Raw genomic sequence first — 24,223 nt, forward strand, 5'->3', positions numbered from 1 at the left:
TCCTGAGTTGGAAAAAAATACATGCTCACATGCATTTATCCCTGGTCTTATGTTTCCTCATAATTAATTGTACTGCCAAATGGTACAATGAGTACAACACATACTCTTAACACATGGGAGGACAACATTCAAAGGCAAGGGTGACACAGGGAAAACTTTTGCTAGTTAAAATCTGCCACTTTTCCTTCTTCCTATTTTGAATTTATCAGTCATACATTCAGAAGTGGTAGCAAATACATTGCCGTCTTAATGTCCATGTTGCTGTTTTCTGCATGTACTCATCACATCAGGGAGACAAGTGTAACTTTCTCCTCAAATTGAAATAAAACAAACAAATGTTCTAACAGAGGGAATGTGTCTCCCATGAAAGTTAAACATAAATGTTTTTCTCATTTTTATACAAGGAACATGTTATTTACAGTATTACCAGATTTATTCATGATAGAAGAAATCTAAAAAGTAAAAGTTATTTGCCCATGATTATTCAACTGTGTGTGTGTGTGTGTGTGTGTGTGTGTGTGTGTGTGTGTGTGTGTGTGTGTGTGTGTGTGTGTGTGTGTGTGATATTTTATTCGCCTGAATTATATTGTACGGGTGTTTTCTTATGTCTGGCCTTTATATGCAGTGCATTTGTTTTATTTTGAATATCTTAATACCTCATGTAAAGTGTTAATTCCTTGTCTTTTTTATCTGTGTGCGTGCGTGTGTGTGTGTGTGTGTGTGTGTGTGTGTGTGTGTGTGTGTGTGTGTGTGTGTGTGTGTGTGTGTGTGTGTGTGTGTGTGCGCGCATCACAGGGACTCTGCAACATGAGGTTTTTGCATACTGATTTGTGTATTCTTAATAGTTATCTTCTATATATGACACCTCATGCACTCAGTGTAGACGTCACCATTGTCTCATAAATTACTAAAGGCAGTGGTTAATCCTATTAGAGTTCACATCAGATTGGTAAACAGTAACTACAACAATGAAATATTTTCTGGTTTCTCTGTGTCTCCTGGGAACATTTCTACATGCCTTGGCTCAATGTGTCCCAGCCTCAGAGTTTCAGCTGGAAGGAGATTATTTGTTAGGTGGACTTTTTAATGTTCATCATGATAGTGACCCTGTTTATCATGACAGACCAGAAGCCATCGACTGCTCCAGGTGAGTCTTACAATAAATCTGAGTGAATACCTTCTGAAACTGATGAACACCTGGTGTACCAGTTTATATTGTAAAGAGTTTTGCTTCAAACTTAAGGTCAATGGATATAGCTAGTACCATATTTTCCCTAAAACCAACTTATTTATTGCATGATTATAAAACTTGAAGTCCTTGTCACATTAAAATCCACTATTAAATACTCATGTCTGTAAAGACTTCACAAACAGTAATACTTAATCAGTGAAACTAATTCTCACACTTTCTCACTGTCCTTCCTCTGTCCACAGTAAACCCCTAGTCAATTCAAGTTATCGGAGGTTTCAGTTGATGAGATTCTCTGTAGAGGAAATCAATAACTCGACCAACCTCCTGCCAAATGTATCTCTCGGCTATGAGATATTTGACTACTGCTCAGATACACGAACTTTCCCAGGCATTTTCAACCTCATATCAGACAACTTGATCCAACCTGGGGGTGAACCACACAAGAATCGGTCCAAAATAATAGCAGTGGTCGGAGCTTCTACAAGCACACAATCCCTGACTGTAGCCCCACTCTTCATGATGAATCTAATTCCTATGGTAAAACTGCAAACTATTGTATTTAACATATTCTTACCAAATACATCAAGTAATAAGAACATTTTCATATAAATTATGAAAACAAATAAAAAAGCTTTTAACTTTTGAGAATTTGTCATTGAAAAAATTGACAATTTCTTAATTATTCTTTTAACAGGTCAGTTATGCAGCTGCAAGTTCTGTCTTTTCAAGAATCCAGAATTTCCCCTCTTTCCTACGAACAGTGCCTCCCAATCAAGACACCATAGAAGTGATTGTTAACATTCTTCAGCACTACAACTGGCGCTGGGTTGCTTTCCTTTACATTGATGATGATTTTGGCAGAGATGGACTGGAATTATTCATAAAAAGAATTAAGGACACTGAGATCTGCCTGGCGTACACCAAAGGCCTCGATCAATATACAGATTACTCCCAAATATTCAAACAGATAGAGGCACAGAGGATAGGTATCATTATTGTCTTTGCTCCTGAATGGGCTGCTGAACCTCTCCTTGTGTCAGCAATACGACTAAATGTCACCAACAAAGTGTGGATAGCAGTGAATACATGGTCGTTAAACAAGAAGCTCCCCAAGGAGAAAGGAATCAAAAATATTGGAACTGTAATTGGGTTTTCTGAGTCAGAAGTGACAATACCTGGTTTCAGTGATTTTATTTATTCTTCCAGAAGCCTGACTCATTGTGAAAATGCAGAACCTTTTTTTTGTAATCAGGCGTGCAACTGCAGCAGCCCCAATGCTGAAGATGTCCTTGCTGCTGAGCCAACTTTTAACTTGTATGTTTATACTGCTGTATATGCCATTGCTCATGCCTTACACAACGCCTTGCAATGTGGATCTGGCAGATGTAATCGCAATATTACAGTGTACCCACACATGGTAAGTACACTAACAATTGAATAAAAGACCATTTAATTTATTCTCCTCATGATTCTTGGATATTTATGTTTCTGAAAATTGACAAGTCTATTTGAAAGTGAACAATCATAACACAAAATACAAGTCTGTTTGTAATTATATATGAGAGTTGACAAAAAGTCTTTAAATCTTCAGAATACAATCCAAACTGATTTTGTACCTGTCAAAAATTAGAGATCAGATATAGAAATTTCAGAGATAGTAGAGATACAATCTAATAAAAAAACTCTAAAGGGAGCATCACACTGCAGTTCCTCCCTCCACAGGAATATTTCTAAAAACCTATTTAATCAACACCTCATAATATTCATTGTGAACACATGCAAGTAATCTGAACTTTGTGTACCCACATCAGGTTCTAGCAGAGCTGAAGAAGTCAAACTTCACAATTTTAAACCAGAGTATTCGGTTTGATGAGAATGGTGATCCCAACTACGGATCCTTTTCTATAGTTTTCTGGAACCAAAGTGGTGATGCAGAGGTGATCGGCTTTAATCAATTACACCCACCGTTCCATTTCTTCATCAACGACAGCAAAATCCAGTGGTACACAGAGGGAGAAGTAAGTTGTTTTTTTCTACCAAGAGTTTATACGCTATGTGTTGATATGTTTATTTAGTATTAGCTGTGACAGGGGTAAAGACAATATCAGGAACATCAACAGATGGTTATTGTTCATGGTGTAATTCTAGGGATGTAATACTCAATGTTGATTACATATTACAAACTATGTTAAAACATGTAAAAAGCTGTATGAGACTAAATACTAAATAATTGTCTTGTACAGGTGCCTACTTTACAGTGTTCCCCAGAATGTCGTACAGGATATGCAAAAAAGTATAATGGAATCTACAAATGCTGCTTCGATTGTGAAATGTGTCCAATTGGAACTTATGTCAACAGCACAGGTAAATTATTATACATCAGAGGAAGAAAATGAGTAAAAGCAGTGTTGTAAATTATTCTGGCATTGCTGGGAGCTAATTTCAGACTGTTAAGCTTTTTTATGGCTAAGAGGGTTTAACGGTCATTTCATGTTCATTGGACATAAACTAGAGTAATATATTATTTAGATTATAACAATTACCTCTAGGGTGTATCACTGTAAATTGTAAACAAGTTTGACATGAAGTAAAAGCTCATTTTAGGAGAACATACAGTATCACAGATGAAATGTCTAACACTGCTTCCTGTTTGATCTCTCTTCACCCATGGAGGATTTTTTCAAAAGTAAACGTTTAACTTTATTGACAATCTATCCTTCTCTCCTGTAAAACAGAGGATCCCTACAAGTGCATCAACTGTAAGGAGACAGAATGGTCAGCAGCAGGAAGTACATCATGCAATCTGCGGGTGGTGGAGTACATCCCATTCACAGACAGTGGGGCTATACTGATCATGGTCGGGGCCTCGGCCTTGGTGGGCCTCACATTAGCCATGTCTGTTCTCTTTGCTATCAACTACAACACACCTGTTGTCAGATCTGCTGGGGGACCAATGTGCTTCCTGATTTTAGGCTGCCTCAGCCTGTGTAGTCTTAGTATATTCTTTTACTTTGGTAAGCCAACAATTTCCTTTTGTATCTTAAGATTCTTACCATTTCTCTTGTTCTACACTGTTTGTCTAGCATGTTTTGTTGTGCGCTCTTTTCAAATTGTTTGCATTTTCAAAATGGCCGCCAAGTTCCCCAAGCTCCACAGTTGGTGGATAAAATATCATGGACAATGGCTGGTCATCACTGTGGCATTTGTTACTCAGGCACTCTCTCTTCTTATCGGCTATACTTATTTCCCCCCCAAGCCCTATGATGACATTTCTTGGTACCCAGACAAAATCATACTTGGTTGTGATATTAATCTCAAAGCATCCTCTGGTTCTGTGGGTTTACTCTTGTGTTTGTGCTCCCTTTGCTTTATTTTCTCCTACATGGGAAAAGACCTCCCAAAAAATTACAATGAGGCCAAAGCAATAACCTTCTGCCTGCTCCTGCTCATCCTCACCTGGATCATGTTTGCCACTGTATACATTCTGTACCGTGGCAAGTACATCCAAACTCTTAACGCTCTGGCAGTTCTCTCCAGTCTCTATTCCTTTCTGTTGTGGTATTTCTTCCCAAAATGTTTTATTATGATTTTCCGATCGTACAAAAACACGCAGGAGTACTTCCAAGGTCTCATTCAGAATTATACCAAAACAATCAGCCAGTAGTTTACATATTTCAAGTGTATACAGTGAGCTTATGCAGTGATTATTTTTTACTTAAAGCCAATCTCCCTATTTGCCCTGTGTATTCAAATCTGTCTTGTCAGTTTATAAGTTTGGCCATGAAACAGGAAGTGGTTAGTAACTAGACTTTACATTGTCCATTCTTGCTCAAACTGTTCATAAGGGTCCTGGCCTGAAGACTTGTACATTTCAATATTGAGTTATAATCATAGCGCCCCCTACTGGCAACAGGAAGTTACAGTTGTTACACTTTGATGTCCTCTACCTAGCAGGTTGTCCATCTCAAAAGTGTTGAGGAAAGCCTTAAGACCTTGATGATGCTTCAATCAGAAGATTGTGATTTTTTTGTCGAAGGGCGTCACCGTGACGGCACGGCAAGCTTCAATGTTTCATCATGAAACAGAAAGTTGTTTTAATTCGAACATACATTGTCCAATCTGCCCCAAATCTTTCCTACATGATGTTAGTCTGGGCCTGAAGTGATTCACATGGGTCTCAGGCCTGATTATGGTAAAATGGCTCATTAGCGCCCACAAGATTGCAAAGAAGTAGCCCCTGCAGTGCGATTCACCTAGACCTATGATATTTGGTATGCACATGTATCATGTCCAGACTTACAAAAAAGCCTCTTGGAGCCATACCCTAAACCCAACAGGACGTCAGCTACAGATTTCACCCGATCGAGCTAATGGTAATTAGCACTGGCACGTTGTAGAATACTGCTAGCTTGGAAATCTCCTAACTCACCATCTCAGTCTGCCTGGCTGAAGGATGTGATGTTTTTCTTGAGCCTCGAAAAAAGGAAATATGCACTCAGGGGGTGGAGGACCATTTTATTAAGAAATGGCAACCTTTTATTGTGTATTTTAATAATCTGTCTGAGTTGCCTCCCGTTTGAGACTCCTGTCTGATAGTTTCCCTGGTCCTCTGTCTGTTTCTTGTCTGTCTAATCAATATCACAACTTTACAATACAACTGTTTTTACTAAGTACTTAACCTGACTGTGTATGAAGGCTCCCTGGGTGGGTGGTTGTACAGGTTTAGTTCTATTTGTTGTTTGTGGCTTTGTTGTTGTTTTGTCTGTTTTTTGCTTCTTTTGTTTTTATTCGAGTGGGGTTGTTATGGTTTATTTCTGCATTTCTTTTTCAGTGTGACTGATTAGTTAAAAATGGAGACAAAAAATGGAGACACTGGACCTTTACATTCTGTATGTCATATTATACAGTATATGTTCCCTTGAATAAAGCATTTAAGTAAGTTCGGTAATTAACCTTCTTTGAATGTTCTGCACAGTTGTGAACTGTTTCACACATATTTCAAGTTTATACAGTGAGATTATTTCTAAAGCAGCGACTATTTTTACTTAAGGTTTGGTCTGTGTAATCAAAATCTGTTGTGTCAGTTTATAAGTGGCTGGTTTCCTTTCTAATAGTATTTACAGTAGTGGCATTGTTGTGCACATGCATACCCTCATATGATTAATGCATTTTTTTTATAATTAAAACATGTTTAGTCAACAGATAGCAGTAATGGTAACATGTTTTTGATGTAGCCCTGATTGCCTTCTAAAAATGTTTTAGTTTCAATCTCTCCTGAAATGTGACAAGTGACATCATACCCATTTGGGATGCTGTTTAATACATTTAAGAAGGGTGAATATTAACAGTAATGGTTTCAGTCCAAATTATTAAGCCTATTGTAAAGCAATACTAGTAAACGAATTGATATCCGATAATCAAATTGATCTATTCTGTCTAAATGAAACATGGCTGGGCCATGAAGAGTATGTCAGTCTAAATGAAGCCACTCCTCCCACTCATATTAATACTCAAATTCCTAGAGGCTCAGGCCAAGGAGGGGGAGTTGCAGCCATATTTGACTCAAACCTGTTAATTAATCCTAAACCTAAACTAAATTATAACTCTTTTGAAAGTCTCGTTCTTAATCTTCAGCATCCAACATGGAAAACAGTACAGCCTATTATATTTGTTGTTGTCTACCGAGCACCAGGTCCATATTCTGAATTTTTATCTGAATTCTCAGAGTTTTTATCATGTGTAGTCCTAAAATCAGACAAAGTACTTATTGTAGGTGATTTTAATATCCATGTGGACGTTGACAGCAATAGCCTTAGTACTGCTTTCAACTCACTACTAGACTCAATTGGTTTCAGTCAGAGTGTGCATGAGGCCACGCACTGTTTTAACCACACCCTTGACCTTGTGCTGGCATATGGCATCAAAATTGAAGACGTAATAGTATTCCCGCAAAATCCTTTATTATCAGACCACTTCTTAATAACTTTCGAATTCTTACTACCCGATTATACGAAATTAGATAAAAGCTTCTACACTAGAAGCCTATCTGACAGTGCTATAGCTAAATTCAAGGAAGATATTCCAACAGCACTAAACTCATTACCGTGCCGTAATATAACAGAGGATCTTTATGTAAACTTTAGTCCCTCTCAAATTGATAATTTCGTAGATGGTGCTACGGCCTGCCTACGGACTACTTTAGACTCTGTTGCTCCCCTTAAAAAGAAGACGATGAAGCAAAGGAAACTAGCGCCTTGGTATAACTCCCAAACTCGGAAATTAAAGCAAATCTCGCGCAAACTTGAAAGTAAATGGCGTTCCACCAAACTGGAAGAATCTCGTTTAGACTGGCAAGACAGTCTGAAAACCTATAGGAAGACCCTAAGAAAGGCCAGATCAGACTACTATTCATCACTAATAGAAGAAAATAAGAACAACCCAAGGTTTCTTTTCAGCACTGTAGCCAGGCTGACAGATAGCCACAGCTCTATTGAGCCATCTATTCCTATAGCTCTGAGTAGTGATGACTTCATGAGTTTCTTTAACGATAAAATTATAACTATTAGAGATACTATTCATCACCTCTTGCCCCCAACCTCTAATGGGTCACCTTTAACTGACAGACTGCTAGAAAGAACGACTAGACCTGACATATACTTAGATTGCTTTTATCCTATAAACCCTCAAAAATTAATGTTAAAGGTCTCTTCAGCTAAGCCATCTACCTGTCTCTTGGACCCCATCCCAACGAGGCTACTTAAAGAAGCGTTACCCGTGGTTAACACTTCATTGCTAGATATGATAAATATGTCTTTATTGACAGGTTATGTACCGCAGTCATTTAAAGTAGCTGTGATAAAACCTCTACTGAAAAAACCCACCCTCGATCCTGAGGTCTTAGCCAACTATAGACCTATATCTAACCTTCCCTTTCTCTCCAAGATCCTTGAGAAAGTAGTCGCTAATCAGTTATGTGATTTTCTACATAGCAATAGTTTATTTGAGGACTTTCAGTCAGGATTTAGAAAGCATCATAGCACAGAGACGGCACTGGTGAAAATTACTAACGACCTTCTAACTGCTTCAGACAAAGGACTTGTCTCCGTACTTGTCTTATTAGATCTTAGTGCTGCATTCGATACTATTGACCATACCATCCTCTTACAGAGACTGGAACATTTAGTTGGCATTAAAGGAATCGCACTAAACTGGTTTAAGTCCTATTTTTCTGATTGATCGCAATTTGTTAATGTTAACAATAAACCCTCCAATTACGCTAAAATTAACCATGGCGTTCCTCAAGGCTCAGTGCTTGGACCAATTCTATTATTCTATATCTATAGGAAACACTCAATTAACTTTCACTGTTATGCGGATGACACCCAATTATATCTGTCAATCAAGCCAGACGAAACCAGCCAGCTAGCTAAACTTCAAGCATGCATTAAAGATATAAAATCATGGATGGCCTACAATTTCCTGATGTTAAACTCAAACAAAACCGAAGTTATTGTGCTGGGCCCGAAACACCTACGAACCTCATTAGCCGAAGATATAATTACTCTGGATGGCATTGCCCTGGCCTCCAGTACTACTGTCAGAAATCTAGGAGTTATTTTTGATCAGGATCTATCCTTTAACGGCCATCTAAAACTAACCTCTAGAACAGCCTTTTTTCACCTTCGTAACATTGCTAAAATTAGGAACATCCTGTCTCAAAACGATGCTGAAAAACTAGTCCATGCATTCGTTACTTCCAGGCTGGACTACTGTAATTCCTTATTATCAGGATGCTCAAATAAAACTCTTAGGACTCTCCAGCTGATCCAGAATGCTGCAGCGCGTGTTCTGACAAGAACTAACAAAAGAGATCACATTTCTCCTGTATTAGCTTCTCTCCATTGGCTTCCTGTAAAATCCAGGATTGAATTTAAAATCCTTCTTCTGACCTATAAAGCTCTAAATGGTCAAGCTCCTTCATATCTTGAGGACCTCTTAGTACCTTATTGTCCCACTAGAGCACTACGCTCCCAGAATGCAGAGTTACTTGTGGTTCCTAGAGTCTCTAAAAGTAGAATGGGAGGCAGAGCCTTCAGCTATCAGGCTCCTCTCCTGTGGAACCAGCTCCCAATCTGGGTTCGGGGGGCAGACACCGTCGCTACATTTAAGACTAAAGTGAAAACTCTCCTCTTTGATAAAGCTTATAGTTAGGGAGTGAGGAGTTGCAGTGAACGCCTAGACCGGCGGGGCAGGGTGTATAGCTGCAGACACAGCACCCCTGCTTTTCTCTGCTTCTCTTTACAGTCATCAGATTTACCTATCGTATAATCAATAATATAGTGCCTCTCCTAGTTATGCTGTTATAATTCTAGACTGCCGAGGAAGTTCCTTCTTATGACACGCTCTTTTCTTTTGTTTCCTTTTATGCACATCCTGTCTCAGAAGTGCTTGTTACTAACCTAGCTCTGGGGAGTTTACTCCCCGGAGTCCTTATGTTTCTTCTTCGCCCAGAACATCGCCTCGGATTAGGGCGACACCAAGACCTGGGTCTTGGGTGCAGCTGTGGCTATGGACCTGCTACACCCTGCTACGCTCTGCGATTCCCTGCAATGCCCGGCTACGTCCTGCCGCATCCACCGCGTCCACCCATGCTCTGCTGTGCCACGCTACATCCTGTACCGTCATAACCCCAACCGTCAGACACCGCCCACCAAGAGTCTGGGTCTGCCGAGGTTTCTTCCTAAAAGGGAGTTTTTTCCTCGCCACTATCGCAATAGCCACTGCTAATGCTTGCTCTTGGGGGAACTATTGGAATTGCTGGGGCTTTATAGAGTGTGGTCTAGACCTACTCTATCTGTAAAGTGTCTCGAGATAACTCTTGTTATGATTTGATACTATAAATAAAATTGAATTGAATTGAATTGAATATTGTATAGCTAAGTTTAACATAGTAATTGATGATGAAATTACAGTTTTATGACCCTCCATGCTTGATCTTTCTGGCCTTGCTATACAATTGTGCTTACAGTAAGGACAGTCAGTGATTATCCGCAGAGTTATTTCTGTAAAACCCTGCACTGATGTAGATATTTACATGTTCAACAGTTATATAACAGTAAGAGTGATTCAATAAAAATATTAAATTAAATGTGTTTTCCTTTTCGTTCATCTTTTGAAATTGCTATAACACTAATATCACCACATGAAGGCGCCACTTCACTGTGACACTGTCTACATGCTAAACTACAGGCATATTACTACAGTATATTCAAGGTGTACACCTTGAATATACTTGTGTAACAAACTTTTGTATTGAGTAAAAATAGGGGGCAGAATGTCGGTTTTTGTGCAGATGTTCAGATTCGTAGCTTGAGTAGTTTGTGTGCACTACTTTGTTCAAATATACATTTAAGATTTACCTTATTAGGGGGCATTAGTATTACCTGGAGTATTAAAGGATACGTCGCCCTACTGTACGCAACCATTTTTTTCCTCAGTGTGTGTATCAGTATGTTCCTGTATCTTTATGGACACATGAATTCTCAATCTTTTTAAATATATCATGATTATTTTTTTAAATTAATGTTTTACTGCAATTTTCTGTGAGTTGCACTGTTTTTTTTATATTTTTCCTTTATCTTTATTTCAAAAAGAGCATGCTGTACACATGTAAAATGGGTTGACCCACCTTCCACCTCATTTTACCTATTTCACTTACACACACATACTGTAATATATAACTCATCATAAAAATATTTTCCACTTGTATCAGTACTGTAATTATTTATGTCGTCATCAGTGGCGGACTGCGACAAAAATTCAGCCCTGGCACTGTAGCCACACCAGCCCACATTATCACGCCCATGCAGCCCCACCCACAGACACGTGCATTCACTAATTATATTTGTGTACAGAATGTGAAATGATATAAGCAGTACCTTATGTAACAGATTTTTAAACATTTAATGTAACTGGCAAACAATGCTTACTACTTTTTAAAGAGCACACGTTTATAACAAATTTACACATACTGCCTGTTTATGCCGTTTGTATGCTGTTACTGTCATTCTCTACAGTATGTTGTTCTTTGTTGTCACTGTCTGTCTGGTCGATTGTCCGTGTTTCTCTCTGTTGACACTGTACATATTGTCTGTCTGGTTCTCCATCTTTTCATCCGTTTTAACTCTCTAACTCTGCAATTTAAATGTTTTTTATGGCTGTCTGTGATTATACTTCAGGGTTTTTCCTTGCTCAGAATTGGTCTTTGGGGGAACAGATAAAGCAGTGGGGGGGATGGGGTCTGGGGGTCCTCACCCAGGAAATTTTGAGGGTAAAAGACTTCAATTCCTGCATTCTGATACATTTTTAGGCACCAATTTATGGTAAAAATGTCAGTATTTATTGCAAGGAAATCACAAAATGCTGGTGGCAGGTATAATTGAAATTACAAAATATAATGGAATATTATTATATTCAGTAGTCCAGAAAAGGGGGCTTCCACATCCGGGACATGGGCCAGATACGACAACACTTTACCCCAAGGTCCAGTTGTTTAATTAGCATGAACAGGGCTTTATGGTAACTTTTTTTCCCCAAGGAGCATGTTTTGCTCCCAAGTTGAAAAATGTAGGATTGACTTAGGCTACTTAATCAGTGATGTTGAATATAGCCTACAGTGTAACGGACCACTACAGTTCATACATACATGTAAAGTTCATACATACATGTGAACCGCGGATTAATTGCAGAGTTTAACCTACATAGTGTAAAACTACTACGTGAATGGGGCACAGCAGAAAGACGGAGCAGAACGATGCTTCTTGTTCAGGGTTTTCATGTGTACTCCTATAGGCCTACACTTCGCATCAGGCGTTAAAACCAACTGTTCCGAATTAGACTAATTTTTAACGCGATAACGAGACGTTTTTAACCGGTAATGAAACTGTCTCAATTTAATACTGATGCAGTCAGACGGCCGCACGGACAGACAGCAGTCGGAGTTCCGGCGGAGCTCTGCGCCCGTCAGCAGCGGCTTCTCACTGCGCAGCCGGTCCCCAAGTGCAGCATGATCACCGGGAGGGTCCGGTACACCCTGAACCCTGCAAACAGAGATCCCGTTTGAAGGTGACGTGCTTGATTTTGACTGAACGTCCCAATTTAAGTAACCTCTGATTGGGTCGGTCGGCCCATCTTGGGACAAGGCCGGCCGTTGCCGACTGGCCACATGCTTACAGTTTTTCTTGATTGCTTTGATGCAGCAGACAACTCAAACTCCACATTTTTCAAAACAGTTAACACACAGGCCGAAACAGTGGCACTCAAGGTCAAAATGACACATTTTGTTTGCAAAAGGCTCTAACCGTGCCAAAACATTTAAAATATGCAACAAAAGCTAATTTTGCCTTCAAACAACACAACTTGCAAACAAGTGTATGAGCTCTTCCAATCAACCATTACACAGTGGACAAAAAATACAAAATACAGCACTCAGTGCGAATCAGTGCACCATTGCTTGTCACTGTAGCCTATTACTGTACGTAGCTTTCATGCCAGTGCCATTTGTTGTCAAATTTGCCTTCTTGCAAAGAATTGGATCCAGAAGTAGAAATGCTTTGATGCACATTTTATTGATTCCATTGATTCTTATTTTCAAACTGTGGCTGAAAATTGAAATACTTTAAATATTACACAAAGTACATACATAAAACATACATAAAATATATTAGAGGATATAGGAGGAGGTATAAGAAATTAAGAAAATAAAAATAAAATCTCTTACAGTAAAGTGTAAACATATATTACTGTAGAGTATAAGAAATAGCCACTATTGATACTCAGTCTCTTCTGTCTTGATGATGGGGCCACATGGCCATGATTGATAACGTGATCAATAACAGTTGCCCGAATTTCATCAGAAACCTGAGCCCTTCCAACTATACCTCCACCTCGCACTCGGACTCCTCATCCTCGGACCCCTATACCTCTTCCTCTCATTCTCATCTGCCTTTGACCTCTTCCATCCATGTTGGCAAAGAACAACACAGACGCTGCACCTTTAAGGCCTGCAGACTGATTGCTAATTGAAGATTTGTGTGAAGGAGTGTCAAACAGGTGCTTCAGTGATTTCATACTGATGTAGGTAGTTTTTAATAGTTAGGAACAGATGGTTTCTGTTTGGTTACCATAGCTAAAACAATGGAGTTTGGACTGCTTGAATGACATCCTTGTTAACTGTTCTGCAAAAGGGTGGGGAAAATGTGTCAATCCAATGAGAAAGGGTTAACACATTTGCAAGCGGTGTCTTCTGCTCTGCTGAGACAGTGATGATGAAAACCCAGTTTCTTTAAGCAGCTCAAAGAAATCAAGAAAAACTGTAATTTTACACAACAATACATTTGACCGGCCAACATTTAAAAAAATGGTCCGGCCCCTCTGGCATTTGCCAGAAATGCCAGATGGCCAATCCGCCCCTGGTCGTCATTGTACAATTATGCAGCTGTAATGACACCACTGCTTTATGCAACACATTGATAAAGATGTAAATACTCTGTGTTTTGGAGTTTAAGATTCAGATGTTTAGGAAGATTCAGAACTGTTGGCTGTTCATAAAAATGCCATTAGGTCAATGCTTTACCATTTTTTTGTTTGTGTGTTTTCTAAATGGGTTATGTCTTAGTACTTTGATTTTGAATCAGGAAGACATTGACCGTCCATCCAGATAGAAATGTTTGTCCTCTTCGCTGTGTCATCTCTCCTTGGGACCCCTTTCAGCACACACGATGCAGATTATCAGCACTAAAAAGAATTGAGATGAAATATATTATCATTTCAGCATCAATTAGAGCCTATTACAAACACATGATGAAATGGATGGCGGTACAATTCTTCCATAAATATAGTGAGTTTTGGAAACTATATCCTGAAAAAGCCTTGTAGAAAGCAAATTCTGTTTTTAAATCTGATCTCCTTAATATCACAGAAGATGATCCCACAAGACTTTACTCATAATATTAGCTTTTGATTTCTTCATGATGCCTATTGTTTTAAGACAGACAAGGCTAGAAGTAGTACAGCTTTATGACATAGAGTTTGGGGATTCAGATATCTGATTTATATGTTTTTCCTTTCAGCAGAGCCTTGTTCAAGTTGTATCCCAACATCAAATTTGATACTTAAATAGGAACACTTAATACTACTACTTAATGAATAACAAATGTGAAGTTAATTTTAAGACATCTGGTTTGGGACAATACACCAGTGTAGAAACTTTAGTGAGAGTCCAGTTCATGGCCTGGCCATCTATCATTGTCATCCACAAAGTGACAGAAAATATATTCTTTCAAATGACATGATGTGTGACCACAGTTTAAGTCATGCACAGCTTATTTGTAGAAAAATATAGCATTTTAGACTAAACCAAAGATATTGGATTGAATAAATCTGTGTATTTGCTTGTGATCTTATATCCACATTTCACCTTATTCTCTACTTCATCCCTTTTATCTACAGATCATGCATATAGCATTACCCCTCCTCCATATCCCTCTCCTAAAGAGACATTAAATATACTTATTACTCTTGTAAGCCTTGAAAAACTTTCGCTGTGAGAGTTAACATCTTTGAGCAGTTTCAGCCATTCTAAAAAATGGTGTATCAAGTAAAATACTAATAATTAAGCTTAAAGTCCACATTTGTCAGTGTTCTACTATTTACAGTTTGTGTTAAACCTTGCCTGACAGCCATGTGTTTATGCAAATTCTCTTCTTGTGTACTAAAACAGAAAGAGAGGAAAGTGGTTTTGCATCAGTCATGCAACTGGTTTTTGCCTATAGTGTATGTTAAGGTGATCTATGGTTCCTCTTTTCATGTGGTTCAAATAAATGACTGCATTGTTTTAAAAGTTGTGAGAACAATAGTACTGAATAGTTTATTTATCAGTTGTTTTAAGACTCACTATGTTAACTGAACTTGAGGAAATAAGCTACATAGAACACATTAAGATAGTGTGCTTAGGCAACAACCTTCTGTTTATATAATGCAATATAGCTTTTACCAAAACTAAACATCTAAACATTAACAAAGGTCATATGTTTTGAAGGGATATTTTATTTGACTGCATTATATTGTACGGGTGTTTCTCTTATGCCTTTATATGCAGTGCATTTGTTTTATTTAGAATACTGAATACCTCATGTAAAGTGTTAATTCCATCACAGGGACTCTGCAACATGAGGTTTTTGCATACTGATTTGTGTATTCTTATAGTTATCTTCTATATATGACACCTCATGCACTCAGTGTCACCATTGTCTCACACATTACTAAAGGCAGTGGTTAATCCTATTAGAGTTCACATCGGATTGGTAAACAGAAATTACAACAATGAAATATTTTCTGGTTTCTCTGTGTCTCCTGGAAACATTTCTACATGCCTTGGCTCAATGTGTCCCAGCCTCAGAGTTTCAGCTGGAAGGAGATTATCTGTTAGGTGGACTTTTTAATGTTCATCATGATAGTGACCCTGTTTATCATGACAGACCAGAAGCCATCGACTGCTCCAGGTGAGTTTTGCAATAAATCTGAGTGAATACCTTCTGAAACTGATGAACACCTGGTGTACCAGTTTATATTGTAAAGAGTTTTGCCTCAAACTTTAGGTCAATGGATATAGCTGGTACCACATTTTTCCTAACACCAATTTAATGAATTGTTATTATAAAACTTTAAGTCCTTGTCACATTAAAATCTTTTTTAAAACCTTTTAAATATTCATGTCTGTACAGACTTCACAAACAGTAATACTTGAAACTAATTCTCACACTTTCTCACTGTCCTTCCTCTGTCCACAGTAAACCCCTAGTCAATTCAAGTTATCGGAGGTTTCAGTTGATGAGATTCTCTGTAGAGGAAATCAATAACTCGACCAACCTCCTGCCAAATGTATCTCTCGGCTATGAGATATTTGACCACTGCTCTGATACACAAACTTTCCCAGGCATTTTCAACCTCAAATCAGACGACTTGATCCAACCTGGGGGTGAACCACACAAGAATCGGTCCAAAATTATAGCAGTGGTCGGCGCCTCTACAAGCACACATTCCCTGACTGTAGCCCCACTCTTCATGATGGATCTCATTCCTATGGTTAAGTTGCGAACTATTATATTTTAACATATTCTTACCAAATACATCAAGTAATAAGAACATTTTCATATAAATTACGAAAAAATTAATTTTGTCACAAGAGAATTTGTCACTGAAAATATTGACAATTTCTCTATTATTCTTTTAACAGGTCAGTTATGCAGCTGCAAGTTCTGTCTTTTCAAGAATCCAGAATTTACCCTCTTTCCTACGAACAGTGACTCCCAATCAAGACACCATAGAAGTGATTGTTAACATTCTTCAGCACTACAACTGGCGCTGGGTTGCTTTCCTTTACATTGATGAGGATTATGGCAAAGATGGACAGGAATTGTTCATAAAGAGAATTAAGGACACTGAGATCTGCCTGGCGTACACCAAAGGCCTCAATCAATATACAGATTATTCCCAAATATTCAAACAGATAGAGGCACAGGGGATAGGTATCATTATTGTTTTTGTTCATGAATGGACTGCTGAACCTCTCATTAAGTCAGCAATACAACTAAATGTCACCAACAAAGTGTGGATAGCAGTGAATACATGGTCGTTAAACAAGAAGCTCCCCAAGGAGAAAGGAATCAAAAATATTGGAACTGTAATTGGGTTTTCTGAGTCAGAAGTGACAATACCTGGTTTCAGTGATTTTATTTATTCTTCCAGAAGCATGACTCATTGTGAAAATGCAGAACAATTTGTTTTTTGTAATCAGGTGTGCAACTGCAGCAGCCTGAGTGTAGAAGATGTCATCGCTGCTGACCCATCTTTTAATTTTAATGTTTATTCTGCTGTATATGCCATCGCTCATGCCTTACACAATGCCTTGCAATGTGGATCTGGCAGCTGTAATCGCAATATTACAGTGTACCCACACATGGTAAGTACACTAACAATTGAAAAGAAAAAACATTAAGTTTCTTAAATAATTGACAAGCTTATTTTGAAAGTGAACAATCATAACACAAAATGCAAGTCTGTTTGTAATTATATATTAGAGTTGTAAACAAGTCTTTAAATATTCAGAACACAATCCAAACTTTTTGGATTCGTTTTGTACCTGTCAAACAGAGATCAGATATAGAAATTTCAGAGATAGTAGAGATACAATCTAATAAAAAACTCTAAAGGGTGCATCACACTGCAGTTCCTCCCTCCACAGGAATATTTCTAAAAACCTATTTAATCAACACCTCATAATGTTAATTGTGAACACATGCAAGTAATCTGAACTTTGTGTACCCACATCAGGTTCTAGCAGAGCTGAAGAAGTCAAACTTCACAATTTTAAACCAGAGTATTCGGTTTGATGAGAATGGTGACCCCAACTACGGATCCTATTCTATAGTTTTCTGGAACCAAAGTGGTGATGCAGAGGTGATCGGCTTTTATAATTTACACCCGTTCCATTTCTTCATCAACGACAGCAAAATCCAGTGGTACACAGAGGGAGAAGTAAGTTGTTTTTTCCTACCAAGAGTTTTAAAAATACTTTGTTTTGGTTTTCCCACTTTAGCAGGGGTGTGTGTGTGTGTGTGTGTGCGTGCGTGCATGCGTGCGTGCGTGTGTGCATGTGCGTGTGTGTGTGTGTGTGTGCACAAAGATGTTTATTTAGTAATAGCTGTGACAAAACAGGAATCAGGAACATTAACCAATAGTAGTTCATCATGTTGTCATTCTAGCTATGTAATCGTAGACATTAAATTATTGGATGTAGCCAGGGTTTGATCATGCACAACTCAAAAAAACTTGCGATAATTAAATCCCCCTTCCAATACCATCGATATAGTGCCACTCGACCAGCAATGCCAAATCACTTATGCGCTTCAATATCCAATGAAAAATAATCTGAAAATGAAATAGCACAACGTGGTGTCAACATTAAACAGTGTGTTCAAGCCGTGGAGCGGAGTTCACTATATGCGGTGAAAACAAAATAGCCTACTTTCAACCAGGAAACCCGGCTTCTTCGTTCCTAGGGAGTGTTTTAATCCAAAAGCCGATCTTTTTCCTAAACCCAATGTGTCATTTTAGACCAGAAATGGGGAAATCCAATGCATCCCTGCCGGCAAATCGCACCCTGGATGTAACATCTGTGACATCACCCATTTGTTTGTCGACTTCCATTTTGAAGCCTTGAGTCAAGCGATAAGGGCGTCGCCATCTTGGTTTTTTGCAACCGGATGTGAATATTTTTGACGAGAGGTTGGAGCTGGGAAGATGACACGGCCAAGCCAGTGTTGTTCACGGTTGCAATGGTGCTGCGCTAAGCTGAACGCTTAATTTGCCAATTTTTAACCCTTCTAAAGCGAGTGATCCCACAAAGTTTTAACTGCTGACCTCCGCCATTTATCTGCACATACGGTAGAACAGAAAATTGGCAAACATTCCTTTAAGTTACCAGCTAATGCCAGTGGTAGCTAGCTAGCTTGGTTAACAGAATGCTGAATAAGGCATTTCTAGGCGACCAAAATGTCCAAATTGAATTTGATTAAGTGAAAACCTGCATTGAGAGGGCCAAACAGGCAACACCCAAAAACAAGTTTACAGCTATTTTTTTTAATGTACACAGTGCCAAAGTTAGCATTGCTAAGCCTCTGACGTAATTGACAGGTTGGCTCGTAGCCCCGCCCCTAAAGCTTCCCCTGCTTTATGTCTTCTTAAAAAAAAAATTGGACAACTTAAAACTAGCAATTGAGGCCATAAACTCATTATGAGAATGTTTCCTGAGTTAATAAATCAAGTGAGAAGTAAGGTCATTTTCCCATAGACGTCTATAGAAACAGTTCTTTCTGCAACTGGAGGAGTCTCCCCCTGATGGAAATGAGATAATATGCAGGTTTAAAGCACTTTAGCATTGGCTTCACTTCTCAGATCCGGTGTTCTGACGATCTATGCTGCCTTGTCGAAAAATGCTACCGTAGCGCAAATCGATAGTAGAGTCTATCGAGTCGCGCTGCCCTATCGAAATGTGCATCCTTATGTGTTCCCATTTCCAATTGTGCAGGCAGGCTGAATCCCATAGAGGTATAACTCTAACAGTATTGACATCTTATGTTTGTATTTCAGTGGTAGCATATTCTGATAGACAAATATACCCTATCAAATAATGCTCCCCCAACTGAATCATTATATATTGCACCACTACTCGCTCCATGTGCACTGTCAGGAGATAAGGAGCATATTTTGATATTCTATTAAATTATATTTATTGAATATTTCAGTGGTAGCGTATTCTGATAGACAAATATACCCTATCAAATATTGCTCCCCCAACAGAATCATTATATATTGCACCACTACTCCAATCCATCCGACCGCAAGGTTGCATAGATTTATGGGCGGGGAATCAGACCACGCTTGTGGGTCGTGCGCATGCGCAGAACCGCTAAGTAGCACATCTCAATAGGTAGCATAGATCGACAGAACACCGGAAGCTTTGTTCACTTAATTTACAGTCTATGGATGTAATACTCAATGTTGATTACATATTACAAACCATGTTTAGAATTTTAAAAAGCTTTATGGGCCTAATACTGCTATGTCTCCATCATTTGCCTCCACCCTTTACCCGGATTTTCTACTGGGCGTGTCTGTGCTGCGTTCCGGCATCGCCGCAGTTTTGTTCTGTCCTCTGCCGGGAGCAACTCAGAAGCGGAGCGTCTTGCCTGCCCATCTCGCAGATTTATTGTCTTGAGTAGTGCTTTACAGAACAATCCCGTGTTTATTATTATTATTATTATTATTATTATTTATCCACTCCAAGCACACCTGCAATCAAACTCCATGCATTCTCTTTTCTAATGTCCTGATTTGGGATGTCTATTATGTTTTTCATCCTCCAAGATAAATCTCTCGTTGTTCATGTGTTGTAGAAGAGACATACACGATATTGAGGGGTGTTTTATTAAATTGACTGGATGCTATCGCCGTTTCACTTTTTGACCCTCCTGAGACATGAAAATAGACCTGGCGAGTATCTTAAGCGGAGCGGAGAGCTGCTTCACGCACATTTCTTGGAGGCGCCTCAGCGCAGCAGGTGGATTATCAAGCATTGACTTGAATGCCTGCGATTGCTCGCGGTGGTCGCGAACGCAGTGCAAACGCGCCCAGTGAAAAATAGGTGTTACAGTATTTCCTCTTTCCTGCACATTCATGTGGCTTCTAAATCATTTTCTTGTACAGGTGCCTACTTTACCGTGTTCCCCAGAATGTGGTGGAGGATATGCAAAAAAGTATAATGGAATCCACAAATGCTGCTTCGATTGTGAGATCTGTCCAACTGGAACTTATGTCAACAGCACAGGTAAATTATTATACATCAGAGGAATAAAATGAGTAAAAGCAGTGTTGTCAATTATTCTGGCATTGATAGAAGCTATTTTCAGAATGTTAAGCTTTTTTATGGCTATGAGGGTTTAACGGTCATTTCATGTTGATTGGATTAGGCTTCCATCTTCACTCTGAACAATGCATACAATAATTAAACTAGAGCAATATATTATTTAGATTATTACAATTACCTCTATGGTATATCAATGTAAACTGTAAAGCAAGTTTGACATGAAGTAAAAGCTCATTTTAGGAGAACATACAGTATCACAGATGAAATGTCTAACACTGCTTCCTAAACTGTTTGATCTCTCTTCACCCACGGAGGATTTTTTCTAAAGTAAACTTTATTGACTGTCCTTCTCTCCTGTAAAACAGAGGATCCCTACAAGTGCATCAACTGTAAGGAGACGGAATGGTCAGCAGCAGGAAGTACATCATGCAATCTGCGGGTGGTGGAGTACATCCCATTCACAGACAGTGGGGCTATACTGATCATGGTCGGGGCCTCGGCCTTGGTGGGCCTCACATTAGCCATGTCTGTTCTCTTTGCTATCAACTACAACACACCTGTTGTCAGATCTGCTGGGGGACCAATGTGCTTCCTGATTTTAGGCTGCCTCAGCCTGTGTAGTCTTAGTATATTCTTTTACTTTGGTAAGCCAACAATTTCCTTTTGTATCTTAAGATTCTTACCGTTTCTCTTGTTCTACACTGTTTGTCTAGCATGTTTTGTTGTGCGCTCTTTTCAAATTGTTTGCATTTTCAAAATGGCCGCCAAGTTCCCCAAGCTCCACAGTTGGTGGATAAAATATCATGGACAATGGCTGGTTATCACTGTGGCATTTGTTACTCAGGCACTCTTTCTTCTTATCGGCTATACTTATTTCCCCCCCAAGCCCTATGATGACATTTCTTGGTACCCAGACAAAATCATACTTGGTTGTGATATGAATGTCAAATCATCATCTGGTTCTGTGGTTTTACTTTTATCTTTGTGCTCCCTTTGCTTTATTTTCTCCTACATGGGAAAAGACCTCCCAAAAAATTACAATGAGGCCAAAGCAATAACCTTCTGCCTGCTCCTGCTCATCCTCACCTGGATCATGTTTGCCACTGTATACATTCTGTACCGTGGCAAGTACATCCAAACTCTTAACGCTCTGGCAGTTCTCTCCAGTCTCTATTCCTTTCTGTTGTGGTATTTCCTCCCAAAATGTTACATCATCATTTTTCAATCGTACAAAAACACACAGGAGTACTTCAAAGGCCTCATTCAGAATTATACCAAAACAATCAGCCAGTAGCAGTTTAAGTTAGTAAGTAAATATGTGTTTTACTGTATACAGAAGGACTGATGTGCTTCCGTCCTTCTGAGTACTTTTGTTGAAATGATTATAATTTGGCTTTTTAGAGAAGATGGTCAAAAAAGTACAGATTAGTTTAAGTCTGTATGGTATAGTTTACATCTCTTAGTCTACCAAGAAAGAAGTGTCACCAGCACGCTAAATTATACAATTTTTCTGTGTGACATATAACACTAAACTTGATGGAATGGGACAGTATATTGTACATACATTCATGGTCCATAACAATGATTCTATTTCGTATAGGCTTCGCCCTCTAAGAGCTGTCGCTATTGGGTTAATCCCTTCGCGCATGCACAGTCGTGAAGATTTCTTTCGCGCCCTTGTGCCCTGCACGGGCCTCTCTTACGTCCGCAGATACTGTATAATACTGCTGCACGACCAGAGATCTGCTCCCTATTTTTCGGTAAGCGGCAGTTCTGCGGCCGCTTACCACCGGAGGAACTGAAGTGGCAGACGATGGTAGCCGAGCGGACAGTCGGGTAAGGTAAGGATACCACCAGCGGCGACACCCAAGTGAAGCATTTCACCCAAGTGGTGGCAGGGAGACATGTAATCGTACGAACAGACAACATCACAGCAGCGGTATACATAAACCGTCAGGGGGGTGTGCGCTCGGCTTGGCTGTTAGAGATAGCCAGGAGCCTCCTACTGTGGGCCCACAGACACCTTTTCCCACCAAACTTGGCCCAGAACCCTCCTATACGCTTTCCCCCCGGTCCCTCTGATCCCTCACCTCCTGGCTCGCATCCAGGAGGTGAACCTGTCGGTCATTCCGGTGGCAATGGAGCGCAAGAGCGCATCCTGGTTCCCGACTCTGGTTCAACTACTGGCGGGGCCCCCTTGGCAACTGCCATGGCACGGGGACGCACTGTCGCAGCTGAACGGCGCGATATCCCACCCTCCGGTAATAAGCCAGCAGCTATGGGCCTGGCCGCTGAGCGGGAGCGCTTGGAGAGATTAGGCTTGCCCCCTGCCGTGGTGTGCACTATCCAGGGTGCGAGAGCCCCCTCTACTACGGTGTGTTATGCAGGGCGATGGTCCGCTTTCCAGCGCTGGCGTATGGAGAAAGGTGCAGAACCCACATTGTGCCCTCTGCCCCTCGTGTTAACTTATCTCCAAACATTGGTGGATAATGACTTGGCTCCGTCTACAGTCAAAGCCTACGCGGCGGCCATTTCATCCAGCCACAAGGGCTATGGAGAGAGGTCGGTTTTTGCGCACCCCTGGTTAAGCGTTTTTTTGAAGGGGGTTAGACGACAGAAACCCGTTGTGCGCTCTCTCACACCCCAGTGGGACTTAGCCCTGGTGCTCCGAGCTCTGGGGAAACCTCCTTTCGAGCCTCTGGTACAAGCCTCTCTCAGGATGCTGTCACTGAAAACAGCGCTTCTCCTCGCCTTGATGTCGGCTAAGAGGGTGAGTGATTTATGCTCGATGTTGGGAGCAGATCTCTGGTCGTGCAGCAGTAATATACAGTATCTGCGGACATAAGTGAGGCCCGTGCAGGGCACAAGGGCGCGGAAGAAATCTTCACAACTGCGCATGCGCGAAGGGATTAACCCAATAGCGACAGCTCTTAGAGGGCTACACCTATACTCATAGAATCTGGAGTTACAAAACATAACTATCGATCCTATTACTTGGTGATCCCACTTTTTCTCTATTGTCACCATAAGGTTAACATTTGAGGTTTTTAGTTAAATGTCTCAAAAGCTATTGGGCAGCTTTCCATTTAATTTGGTAAAGTAATCCAGGCTTCCTAGAAGATGAATCCTAATGACTTTTCCACCACCATATGGTTGACATTTTATGTTTTGAGTGAAATGTCTCACCAAACCACAATTACATGGATTGCCATAAAAACACTCATGTCCAATACAGGATGAATTGTAAAAACTTCTCCCTTTTCATCTTGCCAGAGCTGGCTGCCGTAAGAAATATAGGTGTGACACCCTTTAAGCTTAGTTCTGCTGCTATCACCCATATAATATAAATTAGCCTATAATAATGACACTCACACCTATTGTATAAATGTGGAGAGTTGTTTTCAGTAATATACCTTGAGCTAAAGGCAGCATAAATGTGAGCTTTGTATTATTAAAGCTTACTTGTCCCCATTTATATGTATATTTTTATCCGCATTATTTTTAATTATTTAAAGTCATATTATTGTTTCTCTGACACATTATAT

At 39.7% G+C, this 24,223-nt stretch overlaps 2 protein-coding genes across 2 annotated transcripts; both read left to right on the forward strand.

Moving 5' to 3' along the window:
* The first annotated feature begins 939 nt into the window (after positions 1-939).
* LOC116040616 (taste receptor type 1 member 1-like) lies at positions 940-5,950 on the forward strand. Its single transcript, XM_031286097.2, has 6 exons — positions 940-1,147; positions 1,435-1,729; positions 1,887-2,609; positions 3,004-3,210; positions 3,436-3,556; positions 3,928-5,950. Exons 1-6 carry the CDS (start codon positions 969-971, stop codon positions 4,854-4,856), a joined length of 2,454 nt encoding a protein of 817 aa, XP_031141957.1. The 5' UTR covers positions 940-968; the 3' UTR covers positions 4,857-5,950.
* A 9,624-nt stretch (positions 5,951-15,574) lies between these two features.
* Positions 15,575-21,972, forward strand: LOC116040889 (taste receptor type 1 member 1-like). The gene is made up of 6 exons (XM_031286602.1): positions 15,575-15,753; positions 16,042-16,336; positions 16,488-17,213; positions 17,585-17,788; positions 20,519-20,639; positions 21,044-21,972. The coding sequence occupies exons 1-6, from the start codon at positions 15,575-15,577 to the stop codon at positions 21,970-21,972; spliced, it is 2,454 nt and encodes an 817-aa protein (XP_031142462.1).
* The last annotated feature ends 2,251 nt before the right edge of the window (positions 21,973-24,223 follow it).

Source organism: Sander lucioperca, chromosome 12 (genome assembly GCF_008315115.2).
Source record: "Sander lucioperca isolate FBNREF2018 chromosome 12, SLUC_FBN_1.2, whole genome shotgun sequence".
In the NCBI taxonomy this organism is placed as follows: Eukaryota; Metazoa; Chordata; class Actinopteri; order Perciformes; family Percidae; genus Sander; species Sander lucioperca.